The sequence below is a fragment of the Anas acuta genome, chromosome 1 (assembly GCF_963932015.1).
Source record: "Anas acuta chromosome 1, bAnaAcu1.1, whole genome shotgun sequence".
Classification (NCBI taxonomy): Eukaryota; Metazoa; Chordata; class Aves; order Anseriformes; family Anatidae; genus Anas; species Anas acuta.
Genome location: NC_088979.1, coordinates 18,993,725 through 19,013,704, shown reverse-complemented (window position 1 = coordinate 19,013,704; position 19,980 = coordinate 18,993,725). Strand labels below are relative to the sequence as shown.

General features: G+C 47.1%; 1 protein-coding gene across 3 annotated transcripts in view; it reads left to right on the top strand.

The window, feature by feature from the left end:
* The window catches only part of LATS2 (large tumor suppressor kinase 2), a 42,942-nt gene that overhangs the window by 3,577 nt on the left and 19,385 nt on the right, over positions 1–19,980 (top strand). For 2 of the 3 annotated variants that reach the window (XM_068671179.1, XM_068671190.1), the window contains exon 2: positions 999–1,578. In XM_068671179.1, the coding sequence (XP_068527280.1) occupies positions 1,240–1,578 (339 nt within the window). In that variant the 5' untranslated portion in view covers positions 999–1,239. Of the gene's footprint in view, positions 1–998; positions 1,579–12,733; positions 12,773–19,980 lie in introns of those variants that run through there. The other variant, XM_068671201.1, reaches the window with a different exon arrangement.

Genomic DNA, 19,980 nt, shown 5'->3' with positions numbered 1-19,980 from the left:
AAGTGAACTTGTGGAAGCAGCATCAATAGCACGTGCTGCTTCTGATGAGTTCTCTTAATCCTCTTCTGAAATGCATCCCTGGTACCTGTGCCGCTTTGTGATGATGCCACAAAGACTCGGGGAATAAAGGATCCTTTCTGTATCTTTGTGCTGCAGGGCTAGCACCAGCTACGCAGCAGCTCAGCCCCGCTGTGTGGTTGTGTAGCTGTCCTCTGCCACACACCAGAAGAGATGCGTGCAGCTGTATCTCAGCCTTGCCTTTTGTGTTTTAATCTTAACTGAGCAGGCTCTGCCTTTCCTGCTGTTACTGAATAGCTCCTTCTCCATCTTCTCTTTCTTCCCTATTAGGCACAGCTAAGGGAAATATCACAGTCACGCCCCCCACCCCCTTTTTCTCCCCTCCTTCCAGTTCTGAGGAGAATTCTTACCTTCAAACTTCTCCAAGATACTCATGTGGAGTGGCAAAATATCTTGTCTTTCTGTTACTCGCTTTGTTATTGAAATACTAGAAGTTGCTATGGTTGGAGTCATCAATATTTCCATTATAAATCTTTTTCATAAACTTCTGAAACTGAGCTCAGTTAGTGTAAAACAAACAAAATGTGAAGTGTGGGGGGAGATGTTTCATGAGCATACTCTTCCCTAATTATGAAATCGGATAGGCTTGTCCAGGGCTTGGTTATGCAATTGGGTGGGAATCTTGCCACGGTTAGGTAGTGTATGAAATTCCTAAACTTTGTAGTTTCTGAGGTTTTTATTTTCCTTTATTTTCAAAATAGAACTTTAAAGACAAACGCTTCTTTGATTATGTTGAGAAAGCCTTTTGAAATCCTATTCTTGCAAACAGATAAAGTGATAATAATTAAAGGGAATCCAGCTGTGACAGCTTAATAGGTTAACCTGATTCACTTTCACTTGATTAATTGTCATGCTGTCCCTTCAGAGGCGTTTACAATATCAACTTAATTGCATGTACTTTCTATTTTCTTTTGTTTCAGACACTGTCAGTCTGCAAAATGATGATTCCAAGGATTTTCGTTTTCTGTAGGAAACGTGAAGATCGTGAGCTGAAGTAAAACGTTGGCAGAGATCTCTTTGGGATTTTGCCTTTTTTCTTTTTCTCTTTGAAGGATTATGTTTACAAGAAATTGATACCATCAAGCGACACTTTGTAGAACTGAAGTAACTAAAAAACTAAGAATAAAGCTGTATTTATGCTCAGAGAAAACTGGATTAACAATGAGGCCAAAGACTTTCCCTGCTACGACATACTCTGGAAACAGCAGGCAAAGGCTACAAGAGATTCGAGAAGGCTTAAAGCAACCATCCAAATCTTCAGGTCAGGGGCTGCCTCTCGGACCGGGCAGCGAAACTTCTCTGGACCCGAAGCTTTTAGTAGGGAAGGATGCTGCAAGGCAGCAGCAGATGAGACAGACGCCCAAGTTTGGACCTTACCAGAAAGCTCTCCGAGAAATCAGATATTCTTTGCTGCCCTTCGCGAATGAGTCGGGCACTCCAGCAGCTGTTGAGGTGAATCGGCAGATGCTCCAGGAGCTGGTGAATGCGGGTTGTGATCAGGTACGTACGAGTTTGGAGAGGGGGGATTGGCACTCTGGTCAAAACAAGGTTATACTTGGGGCTGGGGAAAGGGTTTTCTGGGTGACAAAATGCACTGATGCTTCTGGCAGTAGGAGGTGAACTTGCAGCTGAGAGGCATGCCTAGCACGGGGGTGAATCCATGCTAAAGATGGCCACGGTGACCTGTGGGAGTTCTGTGACTTCTCAGCTTGATGCGTAAGGCTTAACAGGCTAGCTTGGCTTTTTTTTTTTTTTTTTTTTTTTTCTCCTCAGTACTGTAAGAGGCTCTAGCTACGAGTGTGAGGGTGGGATTTTGTCTAGCACATCTAAACGGCACTCACTGTCAGGAGCAAATGGAAGAAATGACAGACGCTGTGTGGTCTTTGGAGAATCTCCCTTGCTGTTTGCAAGAAGCAGGTGGAACTGGCTGGATGTCTTTCCTTCTCTGCTTCTGTCAAGGGCTGGTAGCCCTGTCTCAGAGAAGAGCCTCAGCCCAGAAAGACCTGGTTTTGCCATTCTGGTTTTGAGAACGTGTTCCAGCACCAAGTCAGAAACCATTCACCCGGTGCAGAACACGGGCTTTTGGGGTTAAGCCGCACATACCAGTACTTCCAGTTCTGGTATTGGCTTTCACCTCTGTCCAGGAACAGTTTAGCATTTCTCTTTGGAGAGCGTGAGTGTGCTGTTTCTGGTCCAGGTTCTGCTTGTTGTAGAAATAACACTTTTCCCCCGTGACTGAATGGCAGTTGTTTGTCAAGCTGAAGTATTTCAGTTCACAGTCATAGACGTACACTGGAGAGATTTAAACCCAGCGTGCTTTCAGTGGCATTTCCTTGATTTCAAAACTTAACCTTTGTTCATTCATGGCAGCGTCTGACTCTCGTAGGTCATACTCTGAGCCTGTGTAACAAGGCTCACGTCAGGCATTATTACAAACAGGCAGCATTTCTTTGGAGCTGTACAGACGTTGATTAGGGCTGCTCCTGTTCCAAAGAGTTTATGCTCTGGGAGATAATCAGAGCCAGAGTAGACTGCAGATCCAGTGAAAACTGCTGCAGCACACCTGAATGCTTCCTAGCCCCGTGAAACAAGATGCTGTGGTGAATAATTCAGCTGGTGGAACTGAGGATTTTCTCTGTTGTCTTAAGCATGCCCTGAAAGCAGTGTTTTTCAGAACTCTACCCCCTGAATTTCCCCAGCCGTTGGGGATGAGAACACTCCCCGTGCGTATGAGCCAAGGTTAAATGAGCACAGCTGGATTCTGGATTGGAAATGTACATTTGGTAGGCTGCACGGACAAATCGTTCACACACAGAACAAGCTTGTTGGACTGGAGTCTTGGAAAGCTCCTCGAGCACACTGCAGCCATCAAGCCGATGTATAAAACAGAGATACCTGAGCACCTGCTAAAATGTCTCGCTGTTAAGCGTGGTGTAATGCGCTGTACATGTAACATTTCTAAAATCTTTAGCTGTTTTGCCTTCAATATTGCTAGAATGGCATTAAATGTTACAGAAAATGAGTACAGTTCTGATGTGGAGATTTCTGCAGCCTCCTTAAATTTGGTTTTGCGTTTTTGCATCTTTCCTCACTGGCTGTGACTCTTCCATCCTTGCCTTTAGCTTGCTTCCCTCGCTGTCACGTGTTGCATGGAAATGGAGCTCGTGGGGCTATCCCTCAGGTGTGTTTTGAGTTCGAGCCGAAGCACGAGCAGGATCATACTTGGCTGGGGTCCAGACAGGGATTCCAAAACTGCAGCCTGGTGGCTAAAAGCGCTCTGTTTCCTCCTGCGGGTCCAGGCTGTGTGAAGCCTGGCTGTTTTGGAGGGCTGTGAATGAATGAATGGAGCTTCTTGAGTCGCTGTGAACAGGGCCTGGCCCTGGGGATGGCGTGGGGTAGGGTGACAGGCTCGGTTACTGCCTCTAGATTCTTCCTTTCCTCCCGGTGCCAGAGCTGTTTTGAATTAGCTGCTGAGCTGTTGCAGAGCATGATGTGGAATAAATTCATCAGCCGGCCCAAGCTCCCTCGGCCCTGCTTGTGAGCTGAAACTTGTAAATCCTCGCTGTGGGGACATCTCTAGCCCAGCAGGCAGCCGTCAGGTCTCTGGCTGAGCAGAGCAAAATCAGCCTCGGGTCTTTTGAGGATGGTTTTTGTCCCCTCTGGGCCAGCAGGTCCATGCACGACTTGCTTGTTGGTTGGGTTTCCGGAAGGGTGGAGCATAAACTATAGGAAATGGGGGTAAAAAAGTATTTTATCGGTTCCTTGTAGGAGCCCTGCTCACTCGGTGTACCTGCAGTTAGCTTTCCAGCAGCATTCTCTGGGAGCACTGTGAGAGATGCTCTCTCTCAGGTAAGGTGAAGGCAGGGTTTGTAGCTCCCTGTTCCGCCCAAGGACTCAGCGTTGTGCCTGTTGGGAGGGGAAGGTGTGGAGGGAGAAAGGATTAAGATCAATTTGAAATTGGCTTAATTAAAGAAAAAGGAAACATCGTAACGTTTTACTGCTTTCCTCGCTCTCTATGACAGACTCACGCAGACAGGAAATCGGTTACGGGCTGGCTGCTGAACTTAACAAGGATATAAAATGCAGGGTAATTCACAAAGTAAATACGGGACTCTTGTCTTTCAGTTACAGTCATCAGGGATGTTACAGGTGTTGGCAGACTCTTAAACTGCTCAGGGAGTCACAAGTGTCCTTTGAAATGGCCCGGGGGCCTTCACGAAGCCTTATTTCAGCCGTTGGGTAGCCTGTGACACTGTGGTGACATCTGGCCCCAAAGGCTTAATGGGGACTTGGCTGTTGACCTGAGAGGATCCCAGATTACACCCTTTTTTTCTTTTTTCTTTTTTTTTTTTTTAATTATGAAGATACAAAATTGCACACATAATTAGTCGTGCTTCTCAAAGGCAGCAACTTGCCCGTTCTTTGCTGAAGTCATCTTTTCTACAGTAATTATTTAGCGAGTTTCAATCAAAAATAATGAGTGCAGCACAAATTGTTTTGAAACTCCTCGAACGCGACTGCAGAAGGCCCAACCTTATTTGTTGCAAAAGCTGGAAGCCAAAAGCACTGCTGATGTGCTGCTCTTTAGGAAATAAAAGTCCTTGGCCTCCACGGCGTGATGTGGAGGCACCGGGGCTGCAAAACCGCTGCGATCTCCTGGGGCAGCTGGGTGATGCGCTTGTCACTTCTCAAGCAAACCCTCTCTCTGAGCACTGGTGGGCTTCCTGGGCAAAGATCTCCAGGCAACTGGCTTTAAAAAACAAGGATGTTTTAGGATATTTCACAGGCTGCTGCACCCTGAACAACAGCGAGAATGTGAGGCATGGAAGTCCTCGTGCTTCACTTCTAGAGGCTTTTTGAAATAAGTCTGTAATAAAACATGTACACCCCACCTGTGCCAGTATCAGCACGTTCCTAAGGGGAAGCTCTGGCCTTTGGGCACTAATTACAGGGTCATTGAAGGAACTGGAATGGTGTTTGTGGCTACTGTAATATATAAGAATATCAAGCTGACCATCTTCTTGTCTGTCTTACGTTAAGTTCTTGGAATTCGGTTTGGAGAAGTATGTGGGTTTTTTTCTTCTCACATTCCAGGATTCTTTTGGTCTCCTTATCAGGGATTGCATCCTCCTTGTTTAACCCATTTGGCAAGGATTCCACCTTGCTTTGTGAACTGCACTTGACTTGGGGAAGCTTTTGGGATGGGGAATGCAACATTTATCTCCATTTGAACAAATATTTGTGCTCCTTTAAGTGAGGGAAATTCTCCTACTGCAAACGAAGCTCCAGCAGAAAGCATTCTTGTTACACACATGGAATTAGTGTTCTGGTTTTTCTTTTCTGTATGGGGTTTTATGTCCTACATATCCTCATAATCCATGTGGTATCCAGTAGTGTGACTTGACTCTTTTTATCCCAGCCTTGGAGCAGTGAGAGGAAGCAGATGAAGCACGCCGGCGTTCTGGTTTTGTACAACGTTACAGACTGTTCCTGCCCGGAGTGCTGCTTATAGTAAAGTTCCTCCTGCCATATATTTGCTGAAGAGGGCAAGGCTAGGAAAGGCAGCCTGCCTTCAAGGTGGAGGTCAGCAAATCTTACAATTGTCCTGAGCAAATGGGGGGAATTAATTTCGTACCACTAGGCTGTCCCATGGCAAAATTCTCTCCTGCTTGGATGAACTTCACCTGTGCTGAGAGCTCTGCTTGCTCAGTTATGTACCAGAACCTTCAGGATGAACACTTTAGGCATCTTCTGGGTGTTTTGGGGTGAGATTGTGTTGTCAATGAAAAACAACCAAAGAATGAGCTGGTAGAAGATTACCTGTATTATTTTGTGGGGCGTATGTCAAAGGTGGCAACAGAGTCATCTCGAGGTATTTTGCAGGTCAGGAAGGAGTAAGTATTTTTGGGTTATGAGGAAAAAAAGGGCCTCCAAATGAGGGCACTCACTGCTGAATGCAGGGGGAGGATTTTATTTTAGCAGCTGCAGTAGATTTCATAATTGAGGCCAGTAGTCTCTGGTGTGCTCTTTTACTACCCTCATTCGAAGGTAGGTTGTTCCCTCTGTCTTCTCTTTGCTAGCTAAGTCAAGAGCTTGTTTCGTAACCTTCTCCTTTAATTTTTCTATTTTTTTTTTTTAAATTTCTGAGAAGCTGCTGGTATCTTGCAGCACTCTTCCATCAAGGCCTGTAAGGGGATGTGTTTTCCTATCCATTTGCCTGAAGTTGGCCACTTAAGTAATTTCAGCTTTTAGCTGCTTCAGGGGAAAAAAAGTGAGTCCTGGCTTTCCTGGGGCTGAAAGCGAGAGGCAGGGGTTGCTCCTGAGCTGATACCTGCTGGCCTCTTTCTCTCTCCTGTACCATTTCTCTTGTCTCCAGCCTTCCTGTGCTGCTGCTACTTCTTGATGCTGCTGCCTTACTGAATCTACTGAAATCCTATAGATGTTACGAGATGGTTCCTGCAGTGTATTTAGGAAAGCTGCTCTGTGGATCTCTTCTGTGCACGTGTGACTTAGTCCTGCAGGAGGGAGATAAAGAATTTTGTCTCTCCTCTTGAATTTTCATGGTGGACGAAGTGTTCTTCAGCAGCAGTAGGTGATCGCTGCTTCTCACAATGAAATGCAGTTTCTTGGCAGCTGGATGCTAACATGGCACTGAATAAGACCACAGGAAATTTTAAATTCTGCCCTTTATTCTTGTTGGTCTCCTTTCTTCTTTGGCAAATGACATAGAATGGATTGGGACATCCTTGTAGGGCTGCTTGAAATGACAGAACAGGAATCAGATGTCAGATTGCAACTGTGGGTCCATATCAATCCTGAATTACATTAATCTGTTACATTAAACTGAACTAATTCTTCCTGTCAGGTAATCATTGTAGAAGCTTGGGGTAAGTAGAACAGAACAGTTTTGTATCGCTGTAGCAGGGTATGGGGTTAGCTTGTATTTATGGAAATGTGATTGCTAGGAAGAGGCCGAGCAATTAATCTTTTTAATAAAAAAGGAAATGGCTTCATCACTGTCAGTAAAAATTCCGCATAAGCATGAAGTTCAGCCTCTGAATAGCAAAGCTCCTGTGGCCAAAAGTAAAGGTTGCCATGAGTGTAACAGGAAGCTGCTATCACAATAGTACGAGGGTGTAACTGTTCCTTTCACAGGTTTTGTCACTCTCAGCTGAAATCTCTGCTGAGAGTAACCAGCGTTGATTTTATTCCGAGCCTGAAAATAAAAAATGGAATGAAGCTTTTAAACTCGGAGAGAGGTGGCAGTAGGAAGGCTGAATGTGAGGGCCTTTGCGTGCTGCAGTCCTTATGGTAGAGGTAATCTAAGGGGTTCATTATGGGACTCATTGAATTCAAGCTCCCTCAACTAAATTATTTTTTTGATAGTTGCTAAACTAAATGAGTTTATGTTAAAGCTGCAAGTTGGCTATCAGTGGAAAGCAAATAAAAGTCCCTGGGTACTTCTCACATGGTGTACAGGAACACGCCAGTAGCATGGAGTCATTCTGCTAAAGCATGGCTGAATATATGTAAAGCAACTTAAAACTGCAATTGTGCTCTTCGCCCTGTTCCCCCCTCCTTTTTTTTTTTTCTTTCTGTATCCACAGGAAAAATATTTTGCAGACACTTTGAAGTTATTTGATCAGCAGAACTGAAACTAGGTTAACACTTAGTTGAAGGGGAAATTTCATTGGTATCCTGTGTAGAAATGGTAATGCTGTTGCCATATTCAGTTGCATAAGATAACCTAGTACATTAAAGAAGGACTAAACTACTTTTTTTTACTGTATTTTATTTATAAAATGCAATTACCAGATCTTGTCATTCTTGCCTGAGGGCAGAATGAAGTTCCTGTGACCCTAAATGTTCTGAAAACACGGTACATTACAGCTGCACGTCGATTTTCTTGCGATGCTGACCGAATCCTTACCAGGGCACTGCTGGAAGGGCAAGCAGCGAGCAGTGTGGCCGTGTGCAGGAGGCAGGGGCTGAGAACCGCAGCGCGGGTGCTCTGAAGGTGCGTGAGCTGCGTGAGGCAGCAGCAGCAGAGCTGTTGTGTCGTGGTTTTGGTCACATCACTCCCCAGCAGACCTCTGTAAATCCAGCTGCAGCCCAAACACCCCTCGGAAAGGTTGGACGTGGTGCTTGGGGACATGGTTTAGTGGGGGGCATTGGTGGTAGGGGGATGGCTGGACCAGGTGATCTTGGAGGTCTTGTCCCATCTTAATGAGGTCCTGATGGGGTCACCCAGCTGTGGTTGCGGTGCAGTAAAGCTGATTTTGTCCCGATGGTGTTGTCCTGCCAGTCAGGCTGGCACTGGCAGTTTGTCAGAAGCTGTTGTCGTATGGGAGTTGGTATGCAGAAATCAGATTTCACCCAAGAGACGCGTGTGCTCGTGTACGTATTGTGACAACTGCAGAGTCTGCGTGGTACCAGCTGTTAACAAAGAACTTAATCCACGGGATTTGTCACTGCTCTGAGTGTTTCTTTTTCAGTCTGAGTAAATAAGATACTGATGCTTGAGGCTGTGTGCTGCTTCCCTGCAGCGCAGGAGGTGGGCTGTCCCCAGTTAGAAGCTTGTACTCCTCGTTTTAACTGAATCCAAGCAATTAAAAATAGTTCCCCAGGAGGGAGAGGAAGGAGAGAACAGGAGAGGATATGGAAATAGTTTTTACAAAACTATTTCTAGGTCAGTTACTTTTCAGAAGGCTGAAGCCGAGGAACACCGCGTACCAGGAACTCTGAGCCAGGTAACAGCTGCGGCAGGACAGCCGGTGGAAGGGCTGTGTGTGCATGAAATTGTTGCTGTAACACATCATTCTCTGTGCATTTGGAGAAAAACGAATGCAACATGTGGAAGAGCATTGAAATTTAAATGTGGATTGCATACATGACTGAGTATCTTGCAACTGTTACCCATATCCATCCTCCTTTTAATGCATGATTTGTAAGGAAGTCATTTCATCAGAAACTTGCAAAGATAGTGTGTTACTCCTTACATGCATAAAATGCTAGAAAGAAGGCTGCTGGTGCCAGGTGACAATAAGGGTGTGTTCCCACCCTTCAAATCAATTGACTTTAGGACAAAGAGCCGTGTAAAATTCCTGCTGTGGAAGTGTTTATGTGGTTAGGTCTGGATTTTTATCCACTATTTATGAATCGATGCATATCCACTGATTTCGGAACAAGAAAAATGTAGGTATGGGCTCACATCATTGCTGCTGCTGCTCTGCAGCTTCCTTCTCTTGGTTTTCTTCTTCCACTGCATCAAATGTTAAATATCCTCAGGGCTATTCAATTCTGCACCTTCCTCTACTGGTTGTTCCGCTGCATTGTTTTTGCTCGACTGGTTTGAAAAACTAATATTCAAGACCTCCCTCATGATCTTCATATGTCTCTGGATACACCAAATTAATTTCACTTTTATACTTGTGAAATGTCAGGAATGAACTCTTCCCTAAAAGAAGACTTCAACTTTTTTAAGGTTCAATGTGACATCTTAAACAGTTGTAGATGCAACTGGACTTGGACAGAATGTCCCGTATCTTCATTTCTCCATCTTCTCTTCCACTTGGTGCCATAGTGTGCTTAAACTAGACACAGGTACTGCAGTTATTCTCTGTTCCTGCCTAATAAGATGTCAGCCTACTAAAGGTGCATAATCTCATCAATTAATGTGGCCGGAACCTTGGACATACTAACACAGGCAGGAGATCTTGGTTTGCTAAAACAAGTCTTTGTCCCAGGTAATAAATTCGAGTGAAGACCAGTCCAGCCTGTACTGAGCTGTTTTTATCCTGGTTCCTTGTAGCTGTTAAACAATGTGTATTCCGCCTGGCTGAAGCCTGTTTTTGGGTTGCAGAGCTCATTTTCTTCACAGTGCCTTCAGATGATCCCCCGGCTGCCTGTGTGATGCTCGCTGTCCAGAAGCAGCAGCGACCAGCTGCCTGGCTGCTGGAGCAGGGCTGAATTCTTTTCTTTCAAGTGCTCCAGCCATTGCTATGCTGGAAACTCACTCCTGCCTCCTTTCTGGGGTCATTCCTGCCCCTTGACAGGCCCTCCCATTCAGAAGATCACGTTGTTATATCCCCTAATGCAAGCAGGAAGTTCGAGTGCTTGCTTGAAGGTGTGCTCTGAAGAACCAGAGAAACAAGCGTGTGGGGTCGCAGTGAAACGATGATGACCTCAGAGACCTGCAGCACAGCAGACACTGACAAGTGGGCAGAAGTCATCAGCTGGTTGCAGGGCACGCGGAGAGGCCGTTGCCAGTGCTACAGAAGCAGGACCTTGCAGGGGAATGCCAACAAATTCAAAAGCAAGCCACAAGAATTCCCTTTCGCGTTGGTTTCCACCCCCCTCCGCCCCCATCTCTGTTTATTGAGGAGCCAACCTTCAGGGCTTTGAACCACATGAAAGCAGCCAAGAAGCATTTTTCAGCACTGCTCTGCTGAAGCCTTCTGCAAGCCATCGGTTCCACTTCTCCAGGAACTTCCACACGGCACGGCAGTGTTAGGAGCAGCTGGAGGCCGAGAAGCTGCTGTTGCAAGTCCTGTTCCACGTTTGCAGGTGCTCGGGGAAGGGACTGTCCCCTCCTGGGCTCGGAGCACCTCCTTCAGGAGGAGGAGGGCACCAGGAGCCACAGCACATGGGCTGTGCACAGCTCTGATGCTGGAGGTGGCCCTGCCTTCTGGATTCCTGGGAAGGTCAGGACGGCCTGCTGAGCATCTCCAGGAATGCTATTTTGGGCAATTAGCAGCCCTTCATGCTTTACAGAAACTGAAGAATACCATGAAGGGACATTTTCTTTCCTTCCTCTCACGGAGGGGAGTGGCTGTGCCCCCGAGCAGGGTGCTGCTTGTCCCCTGCCTGCCTGGGCCAAACAGCTTCAGCTGGAGCATCAGCACCTTGTTGAGGGGAGGCCGGTTGTGTCGCTTCCAGCTGGGCATAAAATTTCATTTTTCTCTGTTCTCTATCCTTGGAACAGGTTCTATATCCCCTGCCACTCACCCCCAGTTCTGAATTGTTTCTCCACTTTCACATTGGGAGTTTTGTGGCTTCAGTCTGGGAGGAGCCTTGGTGGAACTAATTCTTAATCCTTCCTTTTTTTTAATTTATTTTTGACACCGAGAGAGGCTGTGGCAGCTAATGGCTAGAGGAGCTCTTACTGCTGAGGAGGATGAAGCACCTGCCTTGAGAACTGGATGCCGTTTAAGGATGAAAATCCTAATTGTGCCTGCTGAGGTCCTCCTTTGGTTTCTCAGCACTGAAGCTGCTGCGTACTCAGCATCAGCTCGTGCTGCGATGCTCTGGCTGGTGGGCACAGCAGGGACAGGCATTTTCCCCCACCTGCCTAGCTTTTTGGGTTTAAAGGCTCCTGGTTGATCCCTATTTCCCTCTGTTTGGTGTTTTTTGTGCGCTCACTGTGTAAAGTCAGGCTTACCCACTCATCCTGCCCACGTGCTCAGCTCTCACGGCTTAATTGCTGCTTGTAATTGCGGGTGACTCCCTCCTCTATTCCAAACATCTCGCTGCCGTGCTCGTTGCAGTGGCTGCTCTGGCTTTGGGAGAAATAAAGGATTTGCTTTTCATGTAAAAATAGCTTTATTACTTCCACGCACGAGTAGCAACGGGGGCAGGCGTGCTTCCAGCACCACGTGGAGATGGGGCTGGAGGGCGAATCCCTCCAAAAATGGGCTGATCTGGGTGTGCTGAGCAAAACGAACCGGCCGGGAGAGAAGTAGGAGCCCTTTTTTGGGTGCATCCTGTGCTGGGGAGGGGCAGCGGCAGAACGAGCGCCTCGCTCTGTCGAGAGCTTAGGTTAGTCTCACGTTTTTCTCATAATCCTCTTTTTTTCAGTAATAGTGGGCGTGTTTTGTTTTTTGTTTGTTTTTAAAGGTTAAAAAGGAGAATTTCTCAGGGCATAGCTGAGCATCGTGCCTGTGAGTGGTGCTGAGTACCGCAGAGGAAGGGCAGTTTGCAGGAGCAGGCTGTGTCGTTTCACAAACTTGTGCTCGCTTGGGTACTGAGTAAATAAACAGGCAACGTGCAAATCTTGGATAACGTTGCTCCGTGCTTGTTTAGGCAGTCCAGCTGCACTTTGGATTTTGTTCTCTGCGCTGTCTTCTGAGTCTCCCCTGGCCCGCTGCCATCGATTTCTTGGTTTATGTGAACACGATAGAGATCTTTTTCATCTTCGTGTCGCGCTAGTTCATGTTTTTACTTCCTCCAGTTGTATTTTAGGGGTCTGTTTAACGCTTTTAAAAACCAGCGAGCTTGGATTTTCCCTTTATCTTCACAAAAGTCACTGCAGCAGTCAGAAAAAAAGCCCAGGAAGGGAATTACAGGCACCATTAGAAATGTTCCTTCGGAGCAGAAAAGCAGATTTAGCATGAATTAAAAACTCAGCTCTGTTTCAGAGTTGCAAAAGCTCTTTTATTCACCAGAGAACTGTTAAAGCTAGTCATTTTTGGCATAGCATCGGTCAGGGAAGCGTGACAAAGCGCAGAGGAATGCGCCGAGCCGCGATCCAGCTCGTAGTGCTGCGCGACTGGAGCGTGTGGAGCGCTGCAGGAAGCGCTGGGGGCGGGGAGGCCTCTGCATTTCATCAGCTACTCGAGGAGCTGCCTTCTCCTCCCTCGCGCCCCACCTGCAGCAACACGGGGTCCCTGGGATGCTCCGCGTCAGGAGACAAAAGGTGAGAAGTCTGCATGAGCTGAGTTGTGCCTCGAGCTGGGAAGAGCAACGTGTTGGGGATCGCAGACCCGCTGCACCTATGCAGACCGGGGCTGCGTCCCCAGCCCTACTGTGCGGGAAGATTCCTGTGCTCCGGTGCTATCTTGGAAACCACTAGGGAAATCCCCTTTGATTTCCTCAGGCCGGAGCCTCGCTTCTTTCTTGGAGCAGTGGGAGTCCTCCCATTCCACCAGCACACACACACCAAGTCTAAGTGAAACTAGGTTTTGGTACAGATTTTAGCCTTACATGGAAATCTGTTCAAAGTCATTTACTATCTGTAGCTCGCATTTCAGATTACACAGTTAATTACCAGCGGGAGCTATGCTTAATAACCAGTTAAGCTACTCCTCTATTCTGAAACGTTGTAATATTTTCCTTCTCTGAATTATGATGTTGATGCCCACGGAGTTTCTGCCCAGAGAGGCAGGCCATCCCCGGAGGTCTTTAAAAGATGTTTAGATGTAGAGCTCAGTGATATGGTTTAGTGGAGGACTGGTAAGTGTTAGGTCAGAGGTTGGACTCGATCGATGATCTTAAGGTCTCTTTCAACCTAGAAATTCTGTGAGCTTTCCAAGCACTTGTAATGATGCATGAGAACATGACGATACCTTTCCTGGCTGGCCAGGATCTGTGCTTTCTGACCTGCATGTCAGAAACTGGGGAAAGTTTGGTGTGGTACCGGTCACATTACCCATGTAAATGGCTAATAGGAGTTCGCCTTCGCCTAGGGTTTTACATTTGCAACACAGAGAAAATAAAAGGTGATGATTTTTAGTGTGTTTTTATTGTTCTGCGTGGATATCTCTGCCATCCTACTCAATACTCTTCAATACATCTTGAGGATGTATTGAGAACATGGGTAATTGTGGGGAGCAGGAGGAATAGTGAATAAAGCAATAAATGGTGAATAAATAGGGGAAAAAAAAGTAGCTGGTGGGATGTCCCCACTGAGTGCTTTGTGTGTGAAGGGATGCAGAAGTTGGTGGGCAGATAGGTCACTGGGATGTGAGCACTGTAATTCTGATTTAAAGCCCATTTGGCATTTATGGCACAGATCCTACATAAAATGTAGGTGTCAGGTTGTTACAGGAAGGGATGGCGCACACGTGGAACTAGTGTGACTGTGTTACTGCTTTCCTTGCAGGGCAGCCCTTCATGTGGACTACTCAGAGTTTCAGGTACTGCATATTCTGCAGTACAAATCCTGCAAGTTTTATTTGTAGGGGAAGTTGCCTAAATTCAGGTTTCCCCACATGCACCCGTGTCTGTCTGTGCACGCATATCCCAAGCTTGCTTATCCCCAGCTTCTGCAGTTGGTCTCTGAAGGTGGTTGCTGAGAAGGTTGGTTCACAATTAAACTGTTATCGCAATGATTTTAAGAGGTGTTGGATGCCTTGAAGAAAAGGATTTGCAGTTGCGATGCTAATTGCGAGAAGTGAGTGCTGACCTTGGAAGCAAAGTGGCATCTCGGGCACTGCTGTTCAGGGATCAGAAATCTGTAATCCTGCGCCTTGCAGCGTCACCAACCACAGCACACGGAGACAGGAGCCCGCAGTAGGACACACATGATGCAGGTGAGGAAAGTGCATTTCTCTGGGGCTGCACAAATCACTCCAGGGTGGCCTCTTGGAGCTGACTGTGTTCTGATGGCTGAGTTCACACCCAGCAGAGAGCACCTCCCGGTGTCACTGCCGTGGGCGCTAAGCTTTGGGACTTGGCGTGCTCCGGGAGTGTGAGCGCAGCTCTTCCCTTGAACCCAGCGTGGGGTGTTCTGCTTCTGGAATAGCTGAGAGGAGTTCTGCTCAGGGTGATGTTGCTGCTATAGTAATAATCGTGAGGCCTGGAAAACAATCACTGTCTTCCTATCATGTGGCGTGGGTTGAGAGAGTTGGAAAACGAGTTTCCTAAAAGTTTGGGCAAAAGATGGAAAGAGGGAGGTGAAGAACATCCAGCCACTGCCAGGGTTACTGGTAAGCAGAGGTGTCAGCGCCGAGCTCCTTGCTGGAAGGAGCTGCTTGTTGTGGGCTTGAGCCTTCGGAGACTTCAGCTGTGGAGGAAGGATGAGGGGAATCATGTCATCTGCTCGGCTTTCCTCCATCTCTTTCCTTGCAGTTTAACAGCGTCAAATTCAGACCTCTTAGAGCTCAAAACACTGTATTTTCCTAAGAAATAGAGTTGTTATGGAAGAGGTCCAATATCTTCTAGAGTCGGTGCTGCAGGGTTTTTATTGGCTTGATACAGTGAGTTTTTTTTTTTTCCTTCCTCCTGTGGTTTAAAATCGTCTAACGTGTTGATTTATATCCTGTCGTGTAAGACTGTTTCCCCTTGGCTATATCTTTTTCAGATGATCAAATGCAGTTTTGAGAAATGCCCTGTTGTTGCCATGAAATATTAGGTGATAACTGCACGGCTAAGAGAGGGATTAGCTCGTTAAACCTAACGTGACACCAGCACACAAAATGCTGCAATTAGGAACTTTCTTAAGGCAACAGAGAAGGGAAAAAAAAGAAGTCTCACGGTCTGATACCACAATTTATCCATTCGGCCGGCGTGGAGGAAGGAGAGGAGCCCCTGGGCTGGGTTCCCTGGCAGAGCTGCCCTCAGGTGCTGCTGGAGCCGCTGCTCTTCTTCTGTTGCTGTGGTTGATTTTGCTGATAGCTGATGGCAGGTTGGTGAGGACATAACGTTAAAGGGATGGCTTTGAGGAGGATCCTGGAGGAGGATTTCTTTTCTCACAGCAGCCTAAAGTAGCCAACAGCTTTTGCATGTCAATGGAGCGGAGCAGGAAAGATGAGTCTCCAGTGCTCTGTGTGAGTACCACGCGTGGCTTGGTTATTGAGGTGTGCCGCTGCAACCAACAGAAATGACATCCAGCTGAACTGAGTAACGAGGCTGCTAAGGAATAATAAGATAAAAAAAGGACAATTTACATGGGTTATTGTAGAAACATGGAAAGGGAGGGATTTGTACTTGCAGGAGATATTTTTGAATTACACAGTAAAGAATTAGGCAGTAGAAGTGAAGCCAGATAACAGAATTACAGAATTGTCTAGGTTGGAAGAGACCTCAAGATCATCGAGTCCAACCTCTGACCTAACACTAACAAGTCCTCCACTAAACCATATCACCATAACGATAAACCATAATGATTCCTTTCAGTTGTTCTGTTCAATATTATCTGCTGTTTCCCCCTCTACTCTCCCATGTTTAACCAGATTTGGGTGTCTGCTTACACAGTTCCTCCAGGCCATCAGTGACACTGTTTGTAACCAGCTGGCTTTGTGCGTTGCACTCCGTGGAGCAGAAGCAGCCTTTCCTTTTCTTCCCACTCCTAGTCCTTTTTGGGGACCCTGGCAGGCACTCCTCCCTCCCCCAGCAGCTCGGGAGCCGAGGAAGATGCAGCTGCTCTCTTGGGTGAATTGTTTGCCTCTCCTGGAATCTCGTCCCGGTCAGTTATGTGCTAAGAATGTGAATAATGCTGCTGCGGCTGCTTTACATGTAAAAAGGCTGACCTTAAGATATTTTATCCAGCTGGGGGGTTTCTTTTCTTTTTTTTTTTTCCCCCCCTCTAGCACTGTTAGAGGTAAGTTTTATCTTGTGAGTGCAGAAAGCTGCAGTGGCTAGCGGTCAGACAGAGCATTTAGCACAAAGAGGTGTTTTGTAGTCTTAAAAATGATTAGCAGTCAGTGGTACTGAGCAATTCCTGCCTTTGGACCTGTAGTTGTGTGTGTGTGTATTTGATAGAGTTGAGGGAACTATGCAGAGACTTCTGGAAAATGTCTGATGAGATCCTTAGTGCTGCGGGGCTGGAGTACCTTGTACTATGAAGTCAAGTATATTGATTTTAAACTCTTAAAAGCGAGGTTCCTTTTCCATATATTCAAATGAGAATTAAAAAAGGGGAAGAATTCCAATGAATAAATAAATAATCCAAACTGCCAACAAATCTTAACGCTGTTGCAAGTCAGAATCCCAGCATACTTCGTCCTCCTCTTCCAACAGCGACCGCGCCAAGCTGTCCTGCCTGACACGCACTGTGTGTGTGTGTGTGTGTGTGTGTGTGTGCTGAAAACTCTCAGGAACCTCCAGATAAAACCCAGATGTTCCTGCAGTCACGTGAGCCCTGCTGCGTTGGGCTGGGAGACGCAGCCTCCGTTGGCCTCCCAGCAGAGCTACATTTCTGGGATTATTTGTTCTCTCTCTGAGCGTGCGTTACTGCTGGGTGGCAGCTGGGGTCCCACAGGGGTATAAATCCTGTCCTTATAGAAGTTTTTCTTGCCTTGGAGAAGAGTTTTCAAACAACACCTGAAAGCTGGCAGCGCCAAAAGCTCGTCCAGTCCCTGACACAGATCTCTTCTGTGCTTTGGGGCTTTGTTCCTGGACAACAAAGCTCGTAACTCATCTCCTGACTCGGAATACCCACCTTCCAAGTCCCTCGTATCCAATTTGACCAAGAAATCGTTTGCAAACTCTGAATATTTGTAAAAATCTTTTCTATATAATTCACTATGTATGTAGCTATATAGCAGAAGGAAGGAGCAGTGAGAACCACTCGTTTTCGTGGCTGTGGCCACTGAAGAGAAATGCTTGGATACGCAAATAGCAGCGCTGGAAATGCGGTGCCAGACAAATGCATTTTGGGCTAACACGAGCAATAAAATTAGCAAACACATCACTTGCTGCTAATGAAGGGGAATAAGCTCATCATGAAACCTTCACTGAGCTGCTATTCTAGCCAGCTTGATTTACTTGCCCTGAGAGGGTAAAAAAAAAAAAAAAAAAGAAGAAAAAAGGGATGTGTGAAGGAGCCGTGGTGTCACTGCCAGCTCGGCATGTCAAAAATGGGGCTGGGGGAGCACAGGGCTGCTTGCTGCTCTTGTAGAAGATGTGCCTGGCTGATGATGTAAAATACTAAGGATACAAAACTGCCCACGTCGGAGAGAGAAACTGGGGGAAAACAAGCCCAGGAGGCAGCCCTTTTTAAATAGCAGCTGGCCTTTGCACGGCAAGATGCTGCTTTTGCAGGAGCTGCCGTCTTAATGCACCCTGAGTGACTGAGTGGGGACTGGGCTGCTGCATGGGGTTTTTATTTAGGGCTGTGTGCCCCGAGCCTTGGGGCACGTCTCAGCCCCCCTGGGCACGGAGCAGCAGACACCACTTTTTATTTACAGGACTTTGTGAGACTGGAGTGGAATCGATGAATTCCTGAAGGCAACTTTTACCGTCTCCTCCCCCCGTAATTTATTTTGGTTCTTTGCTGGGTGCTGCAGTGTTTGTTTATTTCCTCAAATCAGCTTTTAATCCCCAGGATGGTATTAACTGTGGGGCCAGGGCCAAAGCAGGTGAGGAGCAGGCAGTGTGGCTGATTTCTGCCCGTTCCCCAGCCCTGACTGCACTGATGAAGCACACAGCACCTCTCCTGCTCCTCTGGCGCTGTGAGTACCCCTCAGTGCATCGGAAAAGCGATAGAAAAATGTTTCCTGTTTTTCTTCTCAAGCTGAATTTTTTCCTTAAATTGACCTTCTGGATCCAGTGTTGCTTTCTGGATGTAAGTTACACCAATCCAGAGGGAGGTCTCAAATGGCAGAAGAGTATTTGAAGATTCTTGCGCTGCGTGTGTCCTCCTCCTAGTTATAAAAGGATATAAAGTCTAATTTTTGTTATTTTTTTGGTCTGCTAATGACTTTTGGCAAACCCTGGCAGCCCTCTCAGTGCTGCTGCCGACAGGACTGAGGCCGCTCCCTTGGGGCAGGGCCTTTTCGGTTCCCTTCCCAAATCCTTGCCGTGCTACCAGACATGCTGCACTAAATGTGAGTGTAAATATATAAATGAAATTACCTGTCTGTTCTAGTGGGCAACAGAAAAGCCTTCTTTCTTCGTGAAGATACGTGTAGCGCCCTGTGGCTGGAGCTGCCTTGTTGCAAATACTCAGTTTTACGAGCATTTGTTTGGAAGTACGCTGGGCAGCCGTGCTTGGTGCCCTTCCAAATGTCTTATCTTGGGGACCTTGGGCTGGCTTAGAGTCCGAAGCCCCTCTCCATGGTGCAGGTAAAACACCAACGCTACGTGCTGCTCCCTGCTGCGAGCTGCACAGGGTTTAAAAAAACTGTATTTGGGTGCGGCTGCTGTCTTCTGAGGCACCTGCTAGGGAGCTGTGTCGTTCTCCCAGTTACTGTCTTCAGCTCTTGTTGCTTTCCTTTCATTTATTTATTTTTATAGACTCACTTTGGCTGGAAAAGTCCTCTACTATCATCAAGTGCAACCATTAACCGAGCACTGCCAAGTCTTCCTCTAAACCATGTCCCCAAGCACCACATCCATCCATCTCCTGAATCCCTCCAGGGATGGTGACTCCACCACATCCCTGGGCAGCCTGTCCCGACGCCTCACAACCCTTTCTGAGCAGAAATGTCTACTCATTGCCAACCTGAACGTCCCCTGGCACAACTTGAGGCCATTCCCTCTGGTCCTGTTATCTGTGAGCAGAGGCCGACCCCCAGCTCCCCACAGCTTCCTTTCAGGCAGTTGCAGAGAGCAATGAGGTCTCCCCTGAGCCTCCTCTTCCCCAGACCAAACACCCCCAGCCGCTCCTCACAGGCCTTGTGCTCCAGGCCCTTCACCAGCTCCATAGCCCTGCTCTGGGCTCGCTCCAGGGCCTCGATGTCCTTCTTGTGCTGAGGGGCCCAAAACTGAACACAGCACTCGAGGTGCGGCCTCACCAGAGCCGAGTACAGGGGGACGATCACCTCCCTGCTCCTGCTGGCCACACCATTTCTGATACCAGCCATGTTCTGATACGAAGATCCCTTTCCTCCAGGCAGCTTTCCAGCCACTCTTCCCCCAGCCTGTAGCACCGCATGGGGTTGTTGTGCCCCAGGTGCAGGACCCAGCACTTGTCCTCCTACAGCCTCGACAATCCTACCTCTTGCCCTTTCTAAGTTGCTGAGGGTGTTATGGTGACTGTTCTTTTGAAGCATACCCTGCTGCGAAGTCTATAGGTCAGTTTTTTTTTTCATTTGGAACAACTGAACTAGCTTTGGTTAGTCATGATCTTAAGGAAAAGCAGCTGGGGAAAAAAAAAAACAGTGGAGAAGTGTCATGATGGTTGTCTTATTTTTTCTTTTTCTGTAATAGCTCTGAAAGAACGTTGTGTATTAGCTGTAGGGC